The 18369-nt window shown below is 36.8% G+C and overlaps 1 protein-coding gene across 2 annotated transcripts in view; it reads left to right on the top strand.

The window, feature by feature from the left end:
* Nucleotides 1-18369, top strand: part of LOC107693116 (calmin-like) — a 28484-nt gene extending 10115 nt beyond the window's left edge. For both annotated transcript variants that reach the window (XM_016492375.1, XM_016492376.1), the window contains exons 2-13: nt 5153-5214; nt 8021-8116; nt 8206-8289; nt 8386-8478; nt 8903-9096; nt 9200-9393; nt 10822-10904; nt 11001-12989; nt 14498-14664; nt 15072-15150; nt 16074-16132; nt 17393-18369. In XM_016492375.1, coding sequence (XP_016347861.1) covers nt 5194-5214; nt 8021-8116; nt 8206-8289; nt 8386-8478; nt 8903-9096; nt 9200-9393; nt 10822-10904; nt 11001-12989; nt 14498-14664; nt 15072-15150; nt 16074-16132; nt 17393-17558 — 3225 coding nt within the window. In that variant the 5' untranslated portion in view covers nt 5153-5193 and the 3' untranslated portion in view covers nt 17559-18369. The remainder of the gene's footprint in view (nt 1-5152; nt 5215-8020; nt 8117-8205; nt 8290-8385; nt 8479-8902; nt 9097-9199; nt 9394-10821; nt 10905-11000; nt 12990-14497; nt 14665-15071; nt 15151-16073; nt 16133-17392) is intronic.

Here is an 18369-nt window from a genome sequence, read left to right as displayed (position 1 = left end):
TATATATATATATATATATGGCGATAATACCGCATACTGCGCTATTGAGCCACTCAAAATTACCGCAAGGGAAATTCCTTCACCGCGACAGCCCTAGCAAACGCTATCTATCTAAGTAGCTGGCAAAATGTAATGCAGTAGCATTTATAACCATGCAATTTGGCTTGTTTTTCTGACAGTATTTCATTGTTACCCAACATACAGAGTTTGTAACTTCTGACTCTTCAACAGCTTTTTATAGAACAGATTTCTGTTGTTGTATACTTCTGGGGATCCTGCACCAGCCCATCAACTTCCATTGAGATGAATGGCAAGGGTAACAGATTATATAGACCTCCTTGCTTGCAGCAAAAATCAAACTCTTATGTTGTGCTTTTGGAAACTCTTTTCATGAGAAGACTACATAATTGACTGGTGGTTTCTATTTTATGCCCCTCTCGTACCATATATGGGAAATGTTCCTGTTTAAAATTCACAATGTCTCCTGATGGCAAGAATGGTTGGTTTCCTGCTAGATGATATCTCACTTGGCAAACCCATTCTTTGCATGTTAAGCAAATAAGAGTCACATGATTCTGAGTCTCTGTGTATTTATCAGGTGAAAACAGACTCTGACTGAACGATAATGAATCTGGTAACTGAGACTTAAGTGATTTTGTTAGTTACTTTATCTGAATTGCATTTGATTCTTATAATATTTGACAAATCTGAGGATTTTGAGAGATAATTAAATATCAGAGAGATGGTTCTCCTACAGCATTTGCATTTCACCAAAAATATTATGTCATTCTGTTTGGACAAAGCATTGTTTTCATGGACACATTCACTTAAATGGAAGGATTTTAGTTTTTAGCTTTGTTATTTCTTGATTGATTGATTGATTGTGACCTGTTATTTTGAAGAGCATGTACAGTCATTGTAACACAAAGCTACTTATCCTATGAAGTGAACATCTGTGGATCTCACAGTTTAGACTTTGTTTGGGCAAAATAAAAATGTGTCTGTGTCATGTAATATTAAGTGATATGTGGGAACATGTAGGAGGGAACATCACTGGGAACTGAAAATAGAGCAGAGTTTGCTTTGTTAAGCAAAATTATTGCAAATCAGCTAATACTTAGCATATGAAAAAACTCAAAGCATATTTCTTAAGCCATGTTGTTATAAATTCATTCAGCCCTTGACATATTCAATAACATTAATTAGGGTTGCAACAACTAAATGATTAAATATCATAAATATAAAATACGATAATGAAAACGACTGTTTCAATATTGATTAGTCAGTTTATTCATTAATGGTTTCATTATTGATTAGATGTAGAGAACCTCCAATCCATTAGTGATTGAAAAATGCATTTCTATATATATATATAAAAAGCTAATTTACATAATTTTTTTCCCGGTAACTTCATGCATTTCAGTCGTAATTTTTCACACAATATAAAGAAAGAAATATAGAATTATTTTTGCACAAACGATAAATAATTTGAATTGTGACATTATTTTATGACAATTAAGAACATATTAATTGTCATTACCTTAATGCAAATATCTCTTATTTAAAAAAATTTTAACACTAAAACTTGCTGCTACAGTAATGATAATTGCTGAAAAATAAAGACTGGCCCATTGTAATCTCTGATGGAATATTCAGGCAATCAAAGAAAAAATCTTCAGATTAATCAGCGGTGTTCATCAATTTGGTATTTGAACAGAGTCACAAACAGAACTGCTGATCACAGCAGAACAATCTAACTGTCCTAACGAAGACATTTTCATGAAAGGTTCCAGCTTTGCTCATGTTGAACCTTCAGACAGCCAGAGTTCAGGCCCGTCTGTCATACTTGAGAGCTCAAAGCTGTCCCGTGCAGCCAGGCAGTGGCCTTTTGTGTTTATGAGCGCTGGCTCTTTGGAGCTGGAAGACGGCCTCCTCATTAAACCGACATGGTCTGTGCAGAAAGATGGAGAGGACTGTGTTCTTGGCTGGGGCCCCTGGCCTGAAATGCTTTATAGTTAATTTGGCAGGAAAAAAAGAAATGAAGGCTGGTGTGTTAATGTTCTTTATGATTTCTACAAAGGGATTGCTTTTGTAGTTCTGTAAAATTGATATTGCTTCACTGAACATCAAAGTTATTATCTAGTTTCATATATCTTTTATGATTTTATGTAGTACACAAACATGTATTACATTCTAATATCATAGAAACCGTTCACACAGTACATCTTCTTGTGTTCAACTTCTAGATGAGAAATCTAAGGAATATTGGTACCATATCAATGATTTTGGATTTATAAGTTTTTTACATTTTATATTAACTTTACCATCATCAAACACTTAAGTTAATCTTTAAAAACACTAATAATTTAATAACACTGCTAAATTTAATATTAAGCTAATTTCAGAATTAATATCTATTTTTCATACTTAGCTTTTAAACTATTGATTTTAGCTTTTGAGTGTTTTATTTTTTATTTAGTCAAAATAGTGCAGCATTTTAATATCTACCATTTAGCAATTAGTGACTCATGATTTGGTACATAAACTCAATCAAATATACATTAAAAGATGTTTGGATGATGCATATGTACACATGTAGCATATTTTGGTATGAACAGACTTCATTTGTTTTTGTGCTTCACAAAACCGCTAAAGCACTGTAGGTGATCGAAACTTAACCAGCCGCCAGTATGTCATACTGGGGCTGGTAATGCAAGAGCAGCCATTAGTAACCAGTAACTGTTTATTAGGGCCGACCAGAAAGAACCAGTTCTTGGAAGCCAGGAAATTGCAAAACACTGTTTTTTAATGAAACTTTGCATTACGGATTTGGTATGTTTTTTGTCAATATGGAAGGATATGAAGTCACATGGAAAACGTAGATAAACGTGTAAAAAACAGTGTTTTAGTTGACGTAATTTAGCACTAGTTCAATTCAAGGAGACATTTAACAGGGGTCACATTATCCAAACACTGGTTTGTATTCTGAATAATGAATTATCTGCCAAAATCACTTCTATTAAGAAAGCGCTCAACTGTGAAGCATTTATGGGGTTATTAAATGTGTTTCAACTTGGACACTCTCTGAATGTGCACTATTGTGCTGTTGAGTTCAGTGTATGTGGCGACATGCCTAGACTTCCCGTTAGACTGTTCGGTCATTATTCCATCATGGCATTTGGACCACAGTTATTGATTCCAGCAAATGGAGCCTTTATGTTTTGGCAGTGAATAATGAATGAGGAAAGCCATGCCTCCAGTGATATCCCCATCAGGATCTTCCCGTTTCTTGTGTGTGTACACCTATAGAATCCTAATGAGCCGCCGGCAGAGGAAGAGAAAACTTGAGAAGAAGCCATTCATCATGAGGTAGACAGTGTAGACGCTCTGCCTGACGGATCATATAATCAAGCACAGTCTCATGGGAGTCTCCCCGACTGCCACCATCTCTCTAGGCCAGATGTCTTTTATTTCGAAGAGTGTACACAAGGTCCAAAGAAACATGTGACCTTTCCTCCCAAACATGAAGTAACCACTTGGTACCATATTAACTTTTTCACAGTGGAAGCAAATTGTTACTGGTCATAAGTGAGATGTGATTTTATTTGTACATGGTTTTTGTACTGTTGATGAAGAATGATGACAGAAAATAGGGTGACCATACATTCTCTTTTTCCCAGACATGTCCTGGCCGGGATTTTTAAATTGCCTGAAATGTCCAGGTTTTAGATTCATTTTCCTATTGACATGCTCTTTACAGTTCTCATACATTATATATTTGTATTGCTTTGACTGTTCTCTGTAGATCCCACCTTCTCACATGCCACAGTTGGACAATTGACTACTTTTTAGTCATTACAGATATGAAAACAATAGGGAAACAAAAGCCAAAACTTGGACATTTTATGCAATTTTGAAATCCCGGCCAGGATATGTCTGGGAAAAAGATGATGTACAGTATGATCTCCCTACAGACGATGCACAGTTAGCTGGTTTATGAGGCAACAAGCTTGTATAATAACTACATTTCCCATCATTCTCTGTGGCAACATGAGAAGGATCAATTATAGATAAGTCATCAGTTATAGAACTAATCTGAATCCATTTCTTTTAATATTGTTTTGTAAAAGAGCTTAAGTATTTGTCAGTGCAAGAGCCACAAATTGAGATATATTTCAAATTAAGATATAAGATATTAAGACATAAATATGTATAATTTATTTATTTGTTAACATTGTTTCTTAAGTATTATGTGTAATTGACATTGCTTAAATATTTCTAAATGATATCTTGCACAAGGTAAATAGATAAGTAAAATATATTGTAGTTTGGGGAATAAATTTGCATGTATTTATTATTTTCCAATGCAGTGCTAATTGTTTTTGCTTATGCAATTTTCAAAAATGTTTGGAACAAGTGAGACTCAATGTAAATGTTATATTTGAATTGAGTGTGACAATTTATGTAAGCAAAATTTTCTGAACAATTTACAAATTTGTTCTGTTTGTGTTTCACAAATAAGCAGACAAAATAGCAATAAAGCAGTTTACAAACAAATAGTTATTGGGGTGAAAGGCAAAAATGTTGGCGTTTCAAACTGGGATTTGCATAAACGGTTTATGATTTTTACCAAAATAAAAAAGTTTAAGGCATTTTCATGATATTGTGAGCATATTAAGTATAACTGTTGTGTGAAACTGTGTATATTATAACACCCTCACTGATTTATTGTATACTTGCTATACATGCTGGGCTAGAGTGTGTTAATGTTTATTCTTCATGTCAGCACTACACTTGCAGCACAGTGTAAAGCATTTAGATTTTAATGATGTTTCTACAAGTGTCAGTGCATTCTTAGTGTAATAATGCAAAGACAAGCACAAGTTGCCGTTGGCTGCTCATTAAATAAAACGGCTCAGTGGAGGTTTGCCGTTTATGGCCACTGGTCATTCCACTTTGACTGTAATGACCGTGCTCTGTTTGGCCTTTGTTGCCATGGTGTGCTCACAAGTGAGCGATTGCTTCAGGCCACGTGTGATTAATGACATAGAGCTGCTGTTTTAGATGAAGCAACTTCTTGCTGTTGCCGTTTCATCTCTGTGCATCATTTACCTCCACTGACGTGACGCTGTTGTTTTTGTTTCTCTTCCAGTTGAGAGGGAGGTGGTGCAGAAGAGAACATTCACCAGATGGATGAATCTACATCTAGAGAAGGTCAGTAAAAATTCATTTGGATCCTTTGAACCAAGTAGATGTAGTTTATAGATTTCAGATTTTCGTCGTTGTGCACAGATCAAGCCGTCTTTGTGCTGGTAACACATAGCCTACTACAAACAGGAAATGAATGCCTCTGTCTTTCTGCTGAATTATTAATGAAGGAAATTGTAATTTCTTAGTATTAATTATGCATGAGGTAGAAACATTAACCTAAATTGTAGGAAGAATATTAGGCCTGAGGAAATTTTTTTTGGGGAAGTAGTGGTTTAAATGTATTGTACTGTTTTTATACAGTTTAATTACAGTTCTGCAGTTTTTCAAAATACAGTTTTATTAAGACAAAGTTAATAAAAACATAAGAATTAATACTAAGTATAATAAAAAAAAAATTACTTGTCACAAAAAATGAGTGTTATTTTATATGTACGCACACACACACACGTGTGTGTGTGTATATACACACACTACAATCTATAAGCTGTCTGTGATGTATGTATATATATATATATATATATATATATATATATATAGACAGGGGGACGACCTCCATGGTCGTTGTCCCACAGGCAGATAGTTCAGGGCAGATAGACAGTTCAGGGCAGGCAGATAATTCAGGGCAGGCAAAGAGTTCAGATGAAGGCAGGAGAAGAGGGGGCATGTCTGCATATACATCCCAATCATAGTCCACTGAGCTCGGCTCAGCCTCAGCCATGGTGCAGTGGGCGGAACTTCCCTCCGCACTCTCGCTGTCCATAGCGATCTCCCCCGTGGCGAGCTCTGTAGCCGGCTCTTGCACCTGGTCTGACGTCACTGGCTCTGGCTCCGGGGAGATCCTCAGCTCTGTTGCTCCATTATGCGATGGCTTGTCAGTCGTGGCGGGCTCAGGCTCTCCGTCATCGGTGGGCTCGGACTTTTGCTCCGCGCAGCGGGGTGATGGTGAGCAGGGCTCTGGGTCCTGTCGTGTTCCGGATCGGGGTAGGACGCTCTCCAGACACCTAAACATGGCCTCCCTCCAGTTCAGTCTGGTGGTGTCTGGGAGGTCCATGGGGCGATGGTAATTTACCCCGATCCGGAACAGGGATTTCAGCATCTCATTGTCAAATAAGCACGTGACGGCAAGACTAGTAAATCCCAGGGTGAACGTTACCAGGTCGATTGAGAATTTCGCCGCCCATTCCATTCCTTTATTTTTTCTTGGTCCGGTATTCTGTCACTACGGTGATATAAACGCACGAAGAAGATGAAGATAAATGCAAATTGTTTTTTAATAAATCCACACAAGGGTAAATCCAAGACGGACAGACAGGAGCACACGTAGGGAAACATTCACTATCACATCAGTACCGGACGAGGGAAAACAGGAAAGACTACACTTTATATACTGAGGCAAATGAAGATAATTAATGACACACACCTGAACTAAATGACACAATCAAACATGAAGGAAAACTAGGTCACACAGAGCACATGGGGGAAGAAAACACAAAAGTCCAATGGGATGTGACAATATGTGTATGTGTGTGTATTAGTGATGCGCGGATGAGCTAAAACGTCACCCGAATCCGCAGCTTCAAATAAATTATCCACCCGCCAACCGCCCGCACCTGTATTTTTGTCTGATTTAGATAACCGCACCCGATCATCACATTAGGGTTCGTACAGTCATAAAAAATCTGGAAAAGTCATTGAACAACAATTTCCAGGCCTAGAAAGTTTTGTAAAAATAAATAAACTCAAAAAGTTTTTGAAAAGTCATGAAAATCTATTTCACAATTCTCTGTATAATAGAATTATGTTTAATCAGATCCTGAATACACACACACACACATACAGTATATATATATCTTACCTATTGTTTTTTCAAATTAATTCAGAATGCTTCTTACGTTTATTTTTACTTACAATATAAAAAATATTATTTTAAAATATTTTCAAATTGTCAAAAAATTTTCTTTGATTTTTACTCTCTGAGACTCCCTTCTTCCACTTTCACTCTCAGATTTTTCCTCCTCCTTTCATTAATTACCAAAAATGGCGAGACAGACACAAAACACACATAAACACATACATTTGCACTCGTTTAAGCCTGCTCTTTTGTTTTCTCTGGCAGCCCTCCGCTGGTCTTCTTGTGTTGTAGACAGCTTATAGATTGTAGTGCTGCCATTCTTCAGAGTCTTCTAATACTGACTGAAAACACTCAGTGATGAATCCTTTGTTTTCATACACAATGGCACTCAATTCTGTGACCCCGAGTTTGGCTTCTTCTCAAAACTTCGACCCACTATTGGACAATTACACTTTGTCTGGTTTGTTTTGGTGGAAAATTTCACCCTTGACCATCCAGTTTCCACTGTTGTCCCATCATATCCTTTTTATTCTTCTGGGAAATGTTCTCAACACACATACATGTGTTGGCTTGTTTTAAATCACATTCTGTAAATGAAATCACTCAGAATGAAACTTAACTGCTCAGAGTTCTCAGTTTTGTTTTAAGTATCAACTTTTCACTTCTGTCTCTTAAAAATAAAGCAGTTTTGACCTAGTTTAGGAATATATTTGAATATTTTAGTTAATTGAAATCTCTGACTTTTGATTGCAAACTCTCTGAAACAATGAGAAGCATTTGATCTCTGACTTTTAGGGCAACAATATTTTTTATATTATTTGATATTTGGATTTTTAAAAGATATTCATTTTAAGAATGCATAATTTGCATTTTTCTCACCTTTTATATTTATAAATTATGACAGAAATATAATCTTTCTTGATTTTGTACAAATTGCATGTGTTTTTTGGTGTGCAGTGCAACCCTCGTATGGAGGTGCGGGATCTGTTTTGTGATATCCAGGATGGGAAGATTCTGATGGCTCTACTTGAAGAACTCTCAGGATGTAAACTGGTGAGAATCATTTCAGTAGATTTTCTGAATCATATTACTTAATCTGTTCCCATGAATGACTAAGAAAATGCTGACCTTTGACCTTTCAGCTGCATGGCTTTAAGCCATCCTCGCATCGTATTTTTAGGCTCAATAACATCGCCAAGGTATTGACATTTCTGGAAGAAAGAAACGTAAGTATCATTTGATGTCACACACTCTCACAAAAAGCAAATAAAACATCCTGAATGCTTTTTCTGAAAGTGTGATAAATCTGTTTCTGGTTATAGGTGAAATTAGTCAGCATTGATGCAGCAGATATTGCAGATGGCAATCCATCCATAGTGCTTGGGCTTATCTGGAACATCATACTGTTTTTCCAGGTAGCGTAATCATGTTTATACCTGTGTGTTTCTTTATTTCTAAATCTTGATTGCATTTGGATGAGACTACATTTAATTGGATTTAGTGGGGTGAATAGTTAAACAACGGATTAATTGCCACTCAAGAGTCTTTTCTTTGTGGGTTTAAGTGGCTGTGGGAAACAATGAGGTCTAATTGAACCAGTGATTGAATATGCACATTCTGAATCTTTTGGCAATCGCATAATGTTGGTTTAGGGTTCAAATGTGCACTAATCTTATCTAGTCTTATCTAGAGACAGAGCAACTCTCTTATCACTTAAGAGATCAGAGTCAGCGTTAAGAAAGGACCAAAGAGTTTACTTAGCAGCATGATAGGAATTGCCACCACGCTGAGTAAATGCTTGTCGTCTAATTGTTCAGTAATGACCTGTTTGTATTACAGATCAAAGAACTCACGGGGAACATTAAGAGTCAGTTCCCTTCCTCCTCCAGCCTGTCATCCATACCCACCAGCTCTGATTCAGACACTTCCCACTCCAGCACGCCCTCAGATGACAGAAAACCCACCATTGCTCCAAGAGGTCATGGAAGGGTGATCAAGACCCTCCTGCAATGGGTCCAGAGACGTACTAGAAAGTAAGTGATTTTAATGGCCACCGGGAATTTTTTTTAATTGAGACTGGCCAGATTTAGGACCGGCCGTTTATTCAAAGCATTGCTTGATACGGTGTTCTTCCAGATATGGAGTTGCTGTGCAGGACTTTGGAAAGAGCTGGACAAGTGGTCTGGCTTTCCTTGCTGTGATTAAGTCGATTGACACTAGTTTGGTAGATATGAGAAGAGCGCTGCTCCGAACGCCCAGAGAGAACATTGAGGAAGCCTTCAGAACAGCACACTACAGTCTTGGGATCCCAAGACTCCTAGAACCTGAAGGTAAATATCAAAGTGTTGGTTGATATATAGTGGCCCCAAAATGTATTTGTATTTGTACACTGAAGTCACACTTAAAAACGTATGAATGTAATTACATTAGGTATCAAACAACAATCTGCAAACAAATGATGCTAGAATTTTTTTCTAAAAAAAATGTTTCACTTAAAAAATGATAAAGTATACATTTAATAGTTAATTATAATTATATATGAAGGATTCATTTACAAAAACCGAAATCACGGTAAACGTTTCACAAAAAACGTTAGAAATCACGTTTTTTTTATTGCGCATTCCAAGTAATATCAATCAAACTGCAGTTGGGTTGTTTTGATTAAGTAATAATAACTTAAACAAATACAGGTCATTTACAAAATTAAAGTTAATTGAAAGTATGTTTTTTTACATATTAAAAGTTTGTTTTATAGCAAAAGCAGATAACTCCAACAGTCGTGTTTTGGCAAAAGCAGATAACTCCACATTTCATGTTTTAGAGTTTAAAAAACACTCTTTTAATCTTTGTAATCTCCTCAGATGACAATGTAGATGCCTGACAAACGTTGTTGTTGTTGTGATTATAAACTGTATGGATGTGATTACACGCAATACACTGAGCTTTTCCCTCAACATTGTAACGCGCTGCTTTTGCAAGGTTCCGTGAAAACGTTTCAGCTTTTATTTTCCTTTTTCGCCCTGAAGAAGATATCACAGGTTCATCAAGTTTGTCGAAATGATCCATCCTCGATCACTTTTAGTCAGCTTTGACGAAATTCCTCTCAGCTAGCATGTCTTTTTTAAGTGAAAGTAGCCTTGTCACCTGACCTGAATACAGCGCGCTGATTCGCTAAAATGGACTTCTGCAGTAAAACGTGAACTCGCGATGCCTTGAAAGTGGACAAAACCGCCTTTTTTGACAAAACGTGTTTAGGGTTCAGATTGCGCTATATGTGGAGAATAATGCACGGCAATCAGCTCATTTTTTTTTAAGTGCCGTTTATCGGTTTTTGCAAATTAACTCTTCTTATAGTTAATATAGTTAATAGCTGCATAAAATACATTTAAATAACTCCTGGTTATTCTTAAATAACTCATATTGTCTGTTACTTAAACTCTGCATTGTGTACAGAAAATATTGTCATTGGTTCTTGTGATAAAGTGTTTATAATGATCCTCATTTCTCATATATTTGGATGAAAGTGTCTGCTAAATTATTACATTTAAATGTTAAATTAATGGCACTTTTGTTATTATGTTATGTAAAGCAAAATATATTCAGTATTCAAGTGAGTCTGTGTCCAAATACCTTTTGGGGCCGCTGTATTACTTGTGTAACAAAATGTATCTCAGCTACCTTCCATTTGATATAGCTTTGATTTGTTTTGAAATACATTTGCACAGTTTAACTAAAAATTATGTGATGTAACTCCTCAGATGTGATGTTGAATCCCCCTGATGAACAGTCCATAATGACCTATGTGTCCCAGTTTTTGGAGCACTTTCCTGGAATTGAGGAGGTAGGAACATTTAATCGAATTACAACATCACATCAATATAGCACAAGTCTTGTACGTCTTAACTAAATGTGTTTTTTTTTGTTTTTTTTTCTCCAGGCTGTCACATCAGATATTCTGGAGCGAAACAAAGCTGGCGCTCGAATGAACGAACCTCCTGTTCGGAATGGAGTACAGAGGAAATGGGAGTCTTATACGGTCAAGAAAGATGTTGTTCAGCTACCACCCAAGATCTTCATCTCCTCAGTGTCTGAAGATCGTGAGCAGATCACCTCCCCAGTCCTTCCACAGACCCCTGAGGACAAACCTTGGACGAGTGAAGGGTCGTCGGTGGGTTCAAGTCCCAGTCCTGCAATTGACAAGCCCCTCTTGGACTTGAACGCAGACGTGTCCACCACTAGCTCTCCGCAACCTTCGTTCTCTTCGGATTCTGCTGTCAACTCGCCAGACTCGTGGAGCGAGGTACTTAGCGAGACTACTAACTCTCACCGAATTAATGAGGATCCGATAATCGAGAGCAGTACAGCTGGTACCGTTGAAGTGACCTCAGATTTAGGATCACCATTTTCACCAGAGAGCACGCCAGAGAATCATTTGGACCGTGTGCTTTTCATAGATGAGGGCAACTATTCTCTCGGCTCCATGGATAGTTTACATGCCAAATCCACTGCGCCATCTGAGGAGGACGATGCTTACAAATACATCTTAGATCTGAAAGAAGAACAATCTGCTAATCATTTGCCCAGTGAAGACATGAGGAATAAATCAGAATGTTTAGAACAAACCCAAACCAATCCTTTGGAACACCAGGAACAAGTCAAGCCATCATCTGATGATTCTTCATGTTTGGAAAGTGACTCAGGATACTTTCAGGATAATAAGGAAGCCATGACAGCTCAACCTGAAGATGAGAGTCTACTCACTTCCACTGTTGATGAAGAAGTGAGTGGAGTTCTGGAATCTGAAGCTTTTCAGGACAATGTTGAGTCTTCCAATACAGAAGCCATGCAGAGGGACACTCTCGATTTGACAGATGGACCTGAGGAGAAGCATTTCATATTTGAGGATGACAGTGAGCCTGAATGTCCAGTTCTGCAGTACAAGAGGGTTTCTATATCAGGAAGTGAGGAGGATATTAAACTGTGTGCTGATCTGGCTGAAGAACCAACAGAGGAACCAGGCAAAAACCTTCCAAATGGTCATTCTGAAACCAACGAGAACAGTGACCTCCGTAATGGGGAACAAGAAGCTGTCTTGGAAAGTGAGGTGAAGGATGTGGTATTTGAGGAGCCAGAAGAACCTATCTCAGATTGGAGCCAAACAGAAGTTGAGATTCCTGATGAAGATCAAGTGTGTTATATGTGTGGAGGTCCTGTGGCAAAAAGCTCAGCTGAATCAAGCGAACAGGGTGACGATTGTCTGTCCCATTTAAACTCAACTGAGAAGGACTGTAATTCAGACTCGAGACATTTCAGTGAATCAGAAGGAAACTTTGAGGACAATCCAAGGGAAAAGAACAATGAATTAAACGGAACTGTAAGTGATCTCAAGAATGAGCCAAGAGAGAGTAAAGGTATTCATGAAGATCTGCTTATTATAGGAAAGAGCCACTTGGAAAGTGGGTCAGACGGCATAAGGAGGACAGAGTTTTCTCACAATACAAACAGTGAAAGCCAAGCTCAGGTTTCAGACAATATGGAGCCTGGAGGGGCCAAGGATAACAGACCTGTATCAGTAGTGGACTCCCACTATGATGTTCTGAATTCCGTCACTGAGACCTTTGTGGAGCCTCTTTCTGACACCAGCATCCATGATGGAGAAAACGACTCTACACCGTCCCAAAGCCTGCACAGACTGCATCCAGAAGTGTACTGCACTGAACTACCAATTGAAGAGGAGACCACCTTTGAGGACTCGAAGTTTATCATTGGTGTCCGTGGGTACTCTGAAAGACGTCCCGCAGAGCTACGCCTGTCCCTCAGCATGACTCCCCTTGAGCCGGCACCTCCTAAGCGTTCACTTACTGAATCGGATACAGACACTGAAGACACATCAGAGGACCACGGCAAGGGATTTAAGTCGAGAAAGGTTATTTTTCATTCTCACTTTCCTATGGCCTAGAAAACAAGGCACAGTTTAATGCACGGACTGACCTACAAACAGAAGCAGTGGTATCAGCATATGAGTTCTTTCAGAGTCATGACCTCCTTTTCCAAATGTAGTTCACTTCAGCGCATTCCTCAAAGTGATCTTTTCCTTTAATGATCTGTTACAGTTGCTATCAAGTCCTTTGAGTATAGCGCAAATATTCAGAGCCAAAAGTACTAATACTGTATTCATTTTCCTCTCTAACATGCTTTCTTTTCCCGATTAAAGATTGATAGTTGAGATGAACTATGAAAGACAAGTTAAACTGGTAACACTTTAGTATAGGGACCGATTCTCACTATTAACTAGTTGCTTATTAGCATGCCTATTATTAACATATTGGCTGTTTATTAGTACTTAAACCAAAAGCACATGCATAAAAGCACATATTTTGCATGACTATATTCTACATCTCTAATCCTACCCAATACCTTAACAACTACCTTACTAACAATTAATAAGCAGCAAATTAGGAGTTTGAGGCAAAAGTCATGATGGCAAGAAGTGGACCTTAAAATAAAGTGTGACTGTTCAATTCCCTCACATAACGAGTATGTGGATCAGCTCTCTGTAGAGTTGGGTTCAGTTGCAGTGTCAAGCAGTGCTTTGTGTGGGTTTTCTTGGAGCCACACATGCTTTTACTGTGCATATTGAGCTGTGGTGCTCATATGGGCAGTATCAGATTGAGTCTGGTTCATGTAATTTCTCTATTCTCTCTCCTTTGTCTCCAGTTGACCTTTTAATAAGAAACAATAAAAAAGATAGTGGTTGAGATTCTGATATATAATTCATATTAAAAATGCAAAATCATTTATTGGTATAAATAGTATATCTTTTTCATAGTTAATCTGAACTATGACTCTCTATATATATACTAGTGTAAGAAAGGGGTTGGTAAGATTTTTAAATGTTTTTGCCTCATTTATTTAATCAAAAATACTTTAAAATAATGTTATATGGTCAAATAGTATTACAATTTAAAATAATTCTGTTCTATTTTAATATATTGTAAAATACAATTTATTCCTGTAATGGCAAAGCTGAATTTTTAGCAGCCATAACCTTAGTCTTCAGTGTCACATGATCATTCATAATAATTTTTATATGCTGATTTGGTATCAAGGAATCTGCTTAATATTTTTATGGAAACCATGATACATTTTCAGGATTTTTGATGACTAGAAAATTCAAAAGGAAAGTTTTTATTTGAAATAGAAATCTGTGACATTATAAATCACTTTTGATCAATTTAATGTGTCCTTGCTAGGTCAAATATAAATTATTTAGCTTTTTAGAACTTGATCAAGTTATTGAAATACTTCAGTACTTGTTGCAGGGACAGTCAGTTGATAATATTACTAAAGTGGAAATTCATTATCTTAGGCCTGTATTCTGGATATTGAAGTCTTGCATTATAGATTAACTCTGTTGTACATGTGTCCATCTAGGACCGAGCGGGATCCATGCATATCCAGGAGCAAAGCCCGTTTGACAGGCACCCGGGAGAATGGGGCGCGGTGGAGCCTGATTCACCCGTTGAGCATTGTGAGCTCATTAAGACAGATGACGACCTGACCATCAGCGCTGGTGCCAGAGAAAACACTGGGGCTATGAGGTACAGCTCTATTAATAGAGTCTGCTACAGATACTCAGCCCGTGCCACAGGGGAGCATTCTGTTTTCTGAAGGATGTGACCTCATAAGCCTCTTAGATTCATTGCAAATTGCCTTAAATGTACTTAATGTTTAGTTTTAAAAACTGGTTGTTGAACAGGTCATATCCATTTTAGATGAATGATGCAAACCTTTTAATCTTACAGCATGTTGTGTTAATGTAAAAATGTGTGTTTTTCATTACAGATGATTGAAGTCATGAAGTTTACTCTACTTTTGGCCGGGATTCAATCTGTCATGAATAAATTAGCTTAATTGTAACTTAGCTCCATATATGGTTTCTTAAAGTTCAGCGAGGCATATGAAACGTGTTTTATCAGCCATAACAAATTTGTCATTCTCTTAAAAGGGAAGGAGCTGTGACGGATGCAAGCCAACCTTTGACTACTATACACTTGAGAAAGGTCATTGACATCACTGAATCAAAGGTTTGTTAATGCAAAAGGTATTATTAGTGACAATAAAATGCATAGACTTTAAAGGATCCAAGCTGTATCTAGGGACAAGAGTATTATAGAGACTCCTGGGTGGGCTCTTTTGACTTCTGCCTGTAAATAAGACCCAGAAAACACTAGAAACCACATAGCAATCCGCTAAACAATAGTCAGAACACCTTAGCAACCACATAGGAACAAACTGGCAACCAAAATCAGTAAAATGTAAAAATCTCTGAATTATTTGATTGCACATCCTCAGGGTTTGTGACAGTGTACCTGTTTGTGCCCCTCAATTTTACAGACTTGTTAATGACATCAAATGTTAGTTTTTTTTTGAAGAAATTCATATTTTTATTTGGCAAGAATGCATTAAATTGCATAAAAGAGGCAATAAATACATATATAATGTTACAAACAATGTTTTTATAACATTTTGCTGCTCTTTCAATTAATCAAAAAAAAATTCAACATGGATAATAAGACGAAATGTTTTTGAGCTTCAAATCAGCATATTAGAATGATTTCTGAAGGATCATAGGACACTAAAAACATATCCATTCGAGATCCATTTTGGCAGCTGAAAATTCCGCTTTGCCATTACAGACATAATTATACATTTTAAATATATTAAAATATTAAACAGTTATTTTAAATTGTAATAATATTTTCTTTTTTTGATCAAATAAATGCAGCCTTGGTGTGCATAAGAGACTTCTTTCAAAAACAAACAAAAAGATCGCACTGAATTCAAACTTTTGAACAATATTGTTATATAATGATCTCAGCTTGCAGTGTAGGTTCCACATAGTTAAAATCTAAAGAAGTTGACAGCCTTTTTTCTGGTACTATATTAATGTACTATGTTCATTTGCATGTTCTTTCATTTCACCAATCTCTTGTTTTCTTTTTACTAGGGACAAAATGGGAAGGCCTTAGACCGCAGCAAAGTGGACAGTACCATCATAAATAAAAGGTAACTAAAACTATATATTCATACTGAATATCTTCAAGACGGATTTAGATAAACCTAAACTTTTGCCAAGTTATCAAAAAAACAACAACACTGTAATGCAATACAAAGACTTGTATCTGTGATTCAGCCTGGGGTGTGGTATTATTGTTATTATCTTGTCTTACAGAAACAGTTAATCCCAATTTCCACCCTTACCTCATGCAATGTAGCAGTTGGAGTTTTAAATGACTCAGTGCACTTAAAACCTGTTCAGGCAAACACTTCCATCCCTGTTTTATTAGACCTCACATCAATGAAACAGGAGTGTTTGTATTTGTTCAGACTAGGTGTATTTTTTGTACCTGTGATAGGAGTGTGGCATGGGTTGTGTTTACGCCCCTAAGGTATTTTTAATCCTCAAATGTATGATGCTTTATGTTGTCAATGGCATTCCTGCAGTGATGTAATTGAGTAAACCGTTTGCAGCAAGAGTAATCTAGGAAAGATGGAAGCACAATGTATTGAGAGACACCCATGCTTGCTTGCCTGAAACTGTTTTTGCACAGTTATTTGACATGACAAGATGCTTTCTTGACTTTTACTTGACTTGAGTTTCATTTTGACAAGTCACTTGACAAGCGTTTGTCTCTAGTGTTGACATTTTTTATTGAAACCACAGTTCAAGATGATCCATCAATATTTTTGGTTTGTTTTCTTGGAAAAGAAAGACTGTATATTTTAAATGTTTATCTGCTAAAGATGTAGTCAACTGTTATGAGGATTCTAGCATATAAATTAGGCTCAAAGCTAACAGACACAGACTAAATGCCAAAAAAACTCTGTTTTGATTTCATAGGGTATTTAAAGGTATAGTCACCCAAAAATAAAAATGCTTAACATTTACTCATCCTCAGGCCATCTGAAATGTAGATAGAGTTTGTTTCGTCATCACAACGGTTTTAGAGAAATGTAGCATTACATTACTTGCTCACCCTGCAGTGAATGGGTGGAAAATTGTGGATTATTGTGATGGTTTTTATCAGCTGTTTGGACATTCTTGCGGCACCCATTCACTGCAGAGGATACATTGGTGAGCAAGTGATGCTAAATTTTTCCAAATCTGTTCTGATAAAGAAACAAACTCATCTACATCTTGCATTACTTTTTTGGGTGAACTATTCCTATAAATGTATTTAAAGCAACGGTGTATTTTTAATCTGCTTGGTATACAAAAAAATTGACCTGACTTATAGTTTGTGCACTCTTTTTGTTTCATTACAGCTCGGAGAGCAAGACTGCTGCGAGTCCAGAAAGCACATATGACACAACCTTGTCCGACCTTGTCTACATCATTTTGGCAGCTTGGCTGTTTGTGTACTGCCTTCTTGTCCTGCCTCAGATTGACTTAAGGACGCTTCCTAAACTCCTCTTTAACACAGATGAATGACTGCAGTATTAACATACAAGACAATTAATGCTCACACCTACAACTCTGATCACGTCCTTCTAGTTAAGGAATAGTTCACCTGAAAATTTAAGTACAGACATTCTGATAAAGATTTTCTTTTGTGTTCAGTGGAACATGAGGGTGAGTAAATGATGACAGAATTTATTTGTTGTTTGAGTGAACTATCCCTTTAACATGAACCAGGACCTCTGACCCAGGTCTTTAAGGAATAAATAAAAAAGATTGGAAAATTGGCCATATTGATCAGCTTAGTTGCCTTTCGTATTTCCTTTCACATCTGCACACAAAGAAAAAGTGTTTTTTCTCTCTTGGTTGAAGGGTTTTTGTTTTCAGTCAACTTTTAACTGGGTAATGTTTGGATGCATTAAGTGCACATGCAGCACAATTACATAACAGATTATTTATAATGCTTCTGAAGAACATGCTTTTGGCCTTTTATGTTGTTTGTGCATACATTATATGAAGAAAAAGCATCTGTAAGACTGTGCAACTGCTTGTATAAAGTAAGTGAAGGTTTTTGGTATGCTTTAAAGCTATTATGCTATGAGATTTTGAATGTATCTTTTTTTTTTTTTTTTTTAAAGTGATCACATTAGAAACACCCCTTTTATTTTTTTGCATTATATAGTAAAAATTAAGGTTTTTAAGAACGAATACATGCTTGGATTATATTCTGCTAACATTTTTGATATGATAAGGCCAGGGTATTATGGTATAGATATATATATTAAGAAATATCATATATGGCTCTCTAAGCTTAGAGACACTTTTATGGCGTCAACAGCACTTT

Source organism: Sinocyclocheilus anshuiensis, unplaced genomic scaffold, assembly GCF_001515605.1.
Source record: "Sinocyclocheilus anshuiensis isolate Anshui unplaced genomic scaffold, SAMN03320099.WGS_v1.1 scaffold222, whole genome shotgun sequence".
NCBI classification, from domain to species: Eukaryota; Metazoa; Chordata; class Actinopteri; order Cypriniformes; family Cyprinidae; genus Sinocyclocheilus; species Sinocyclocheilus anshuiensis.
This window is presented reverse-complemented; position numbering and strand designations above follow the sequence as displayed.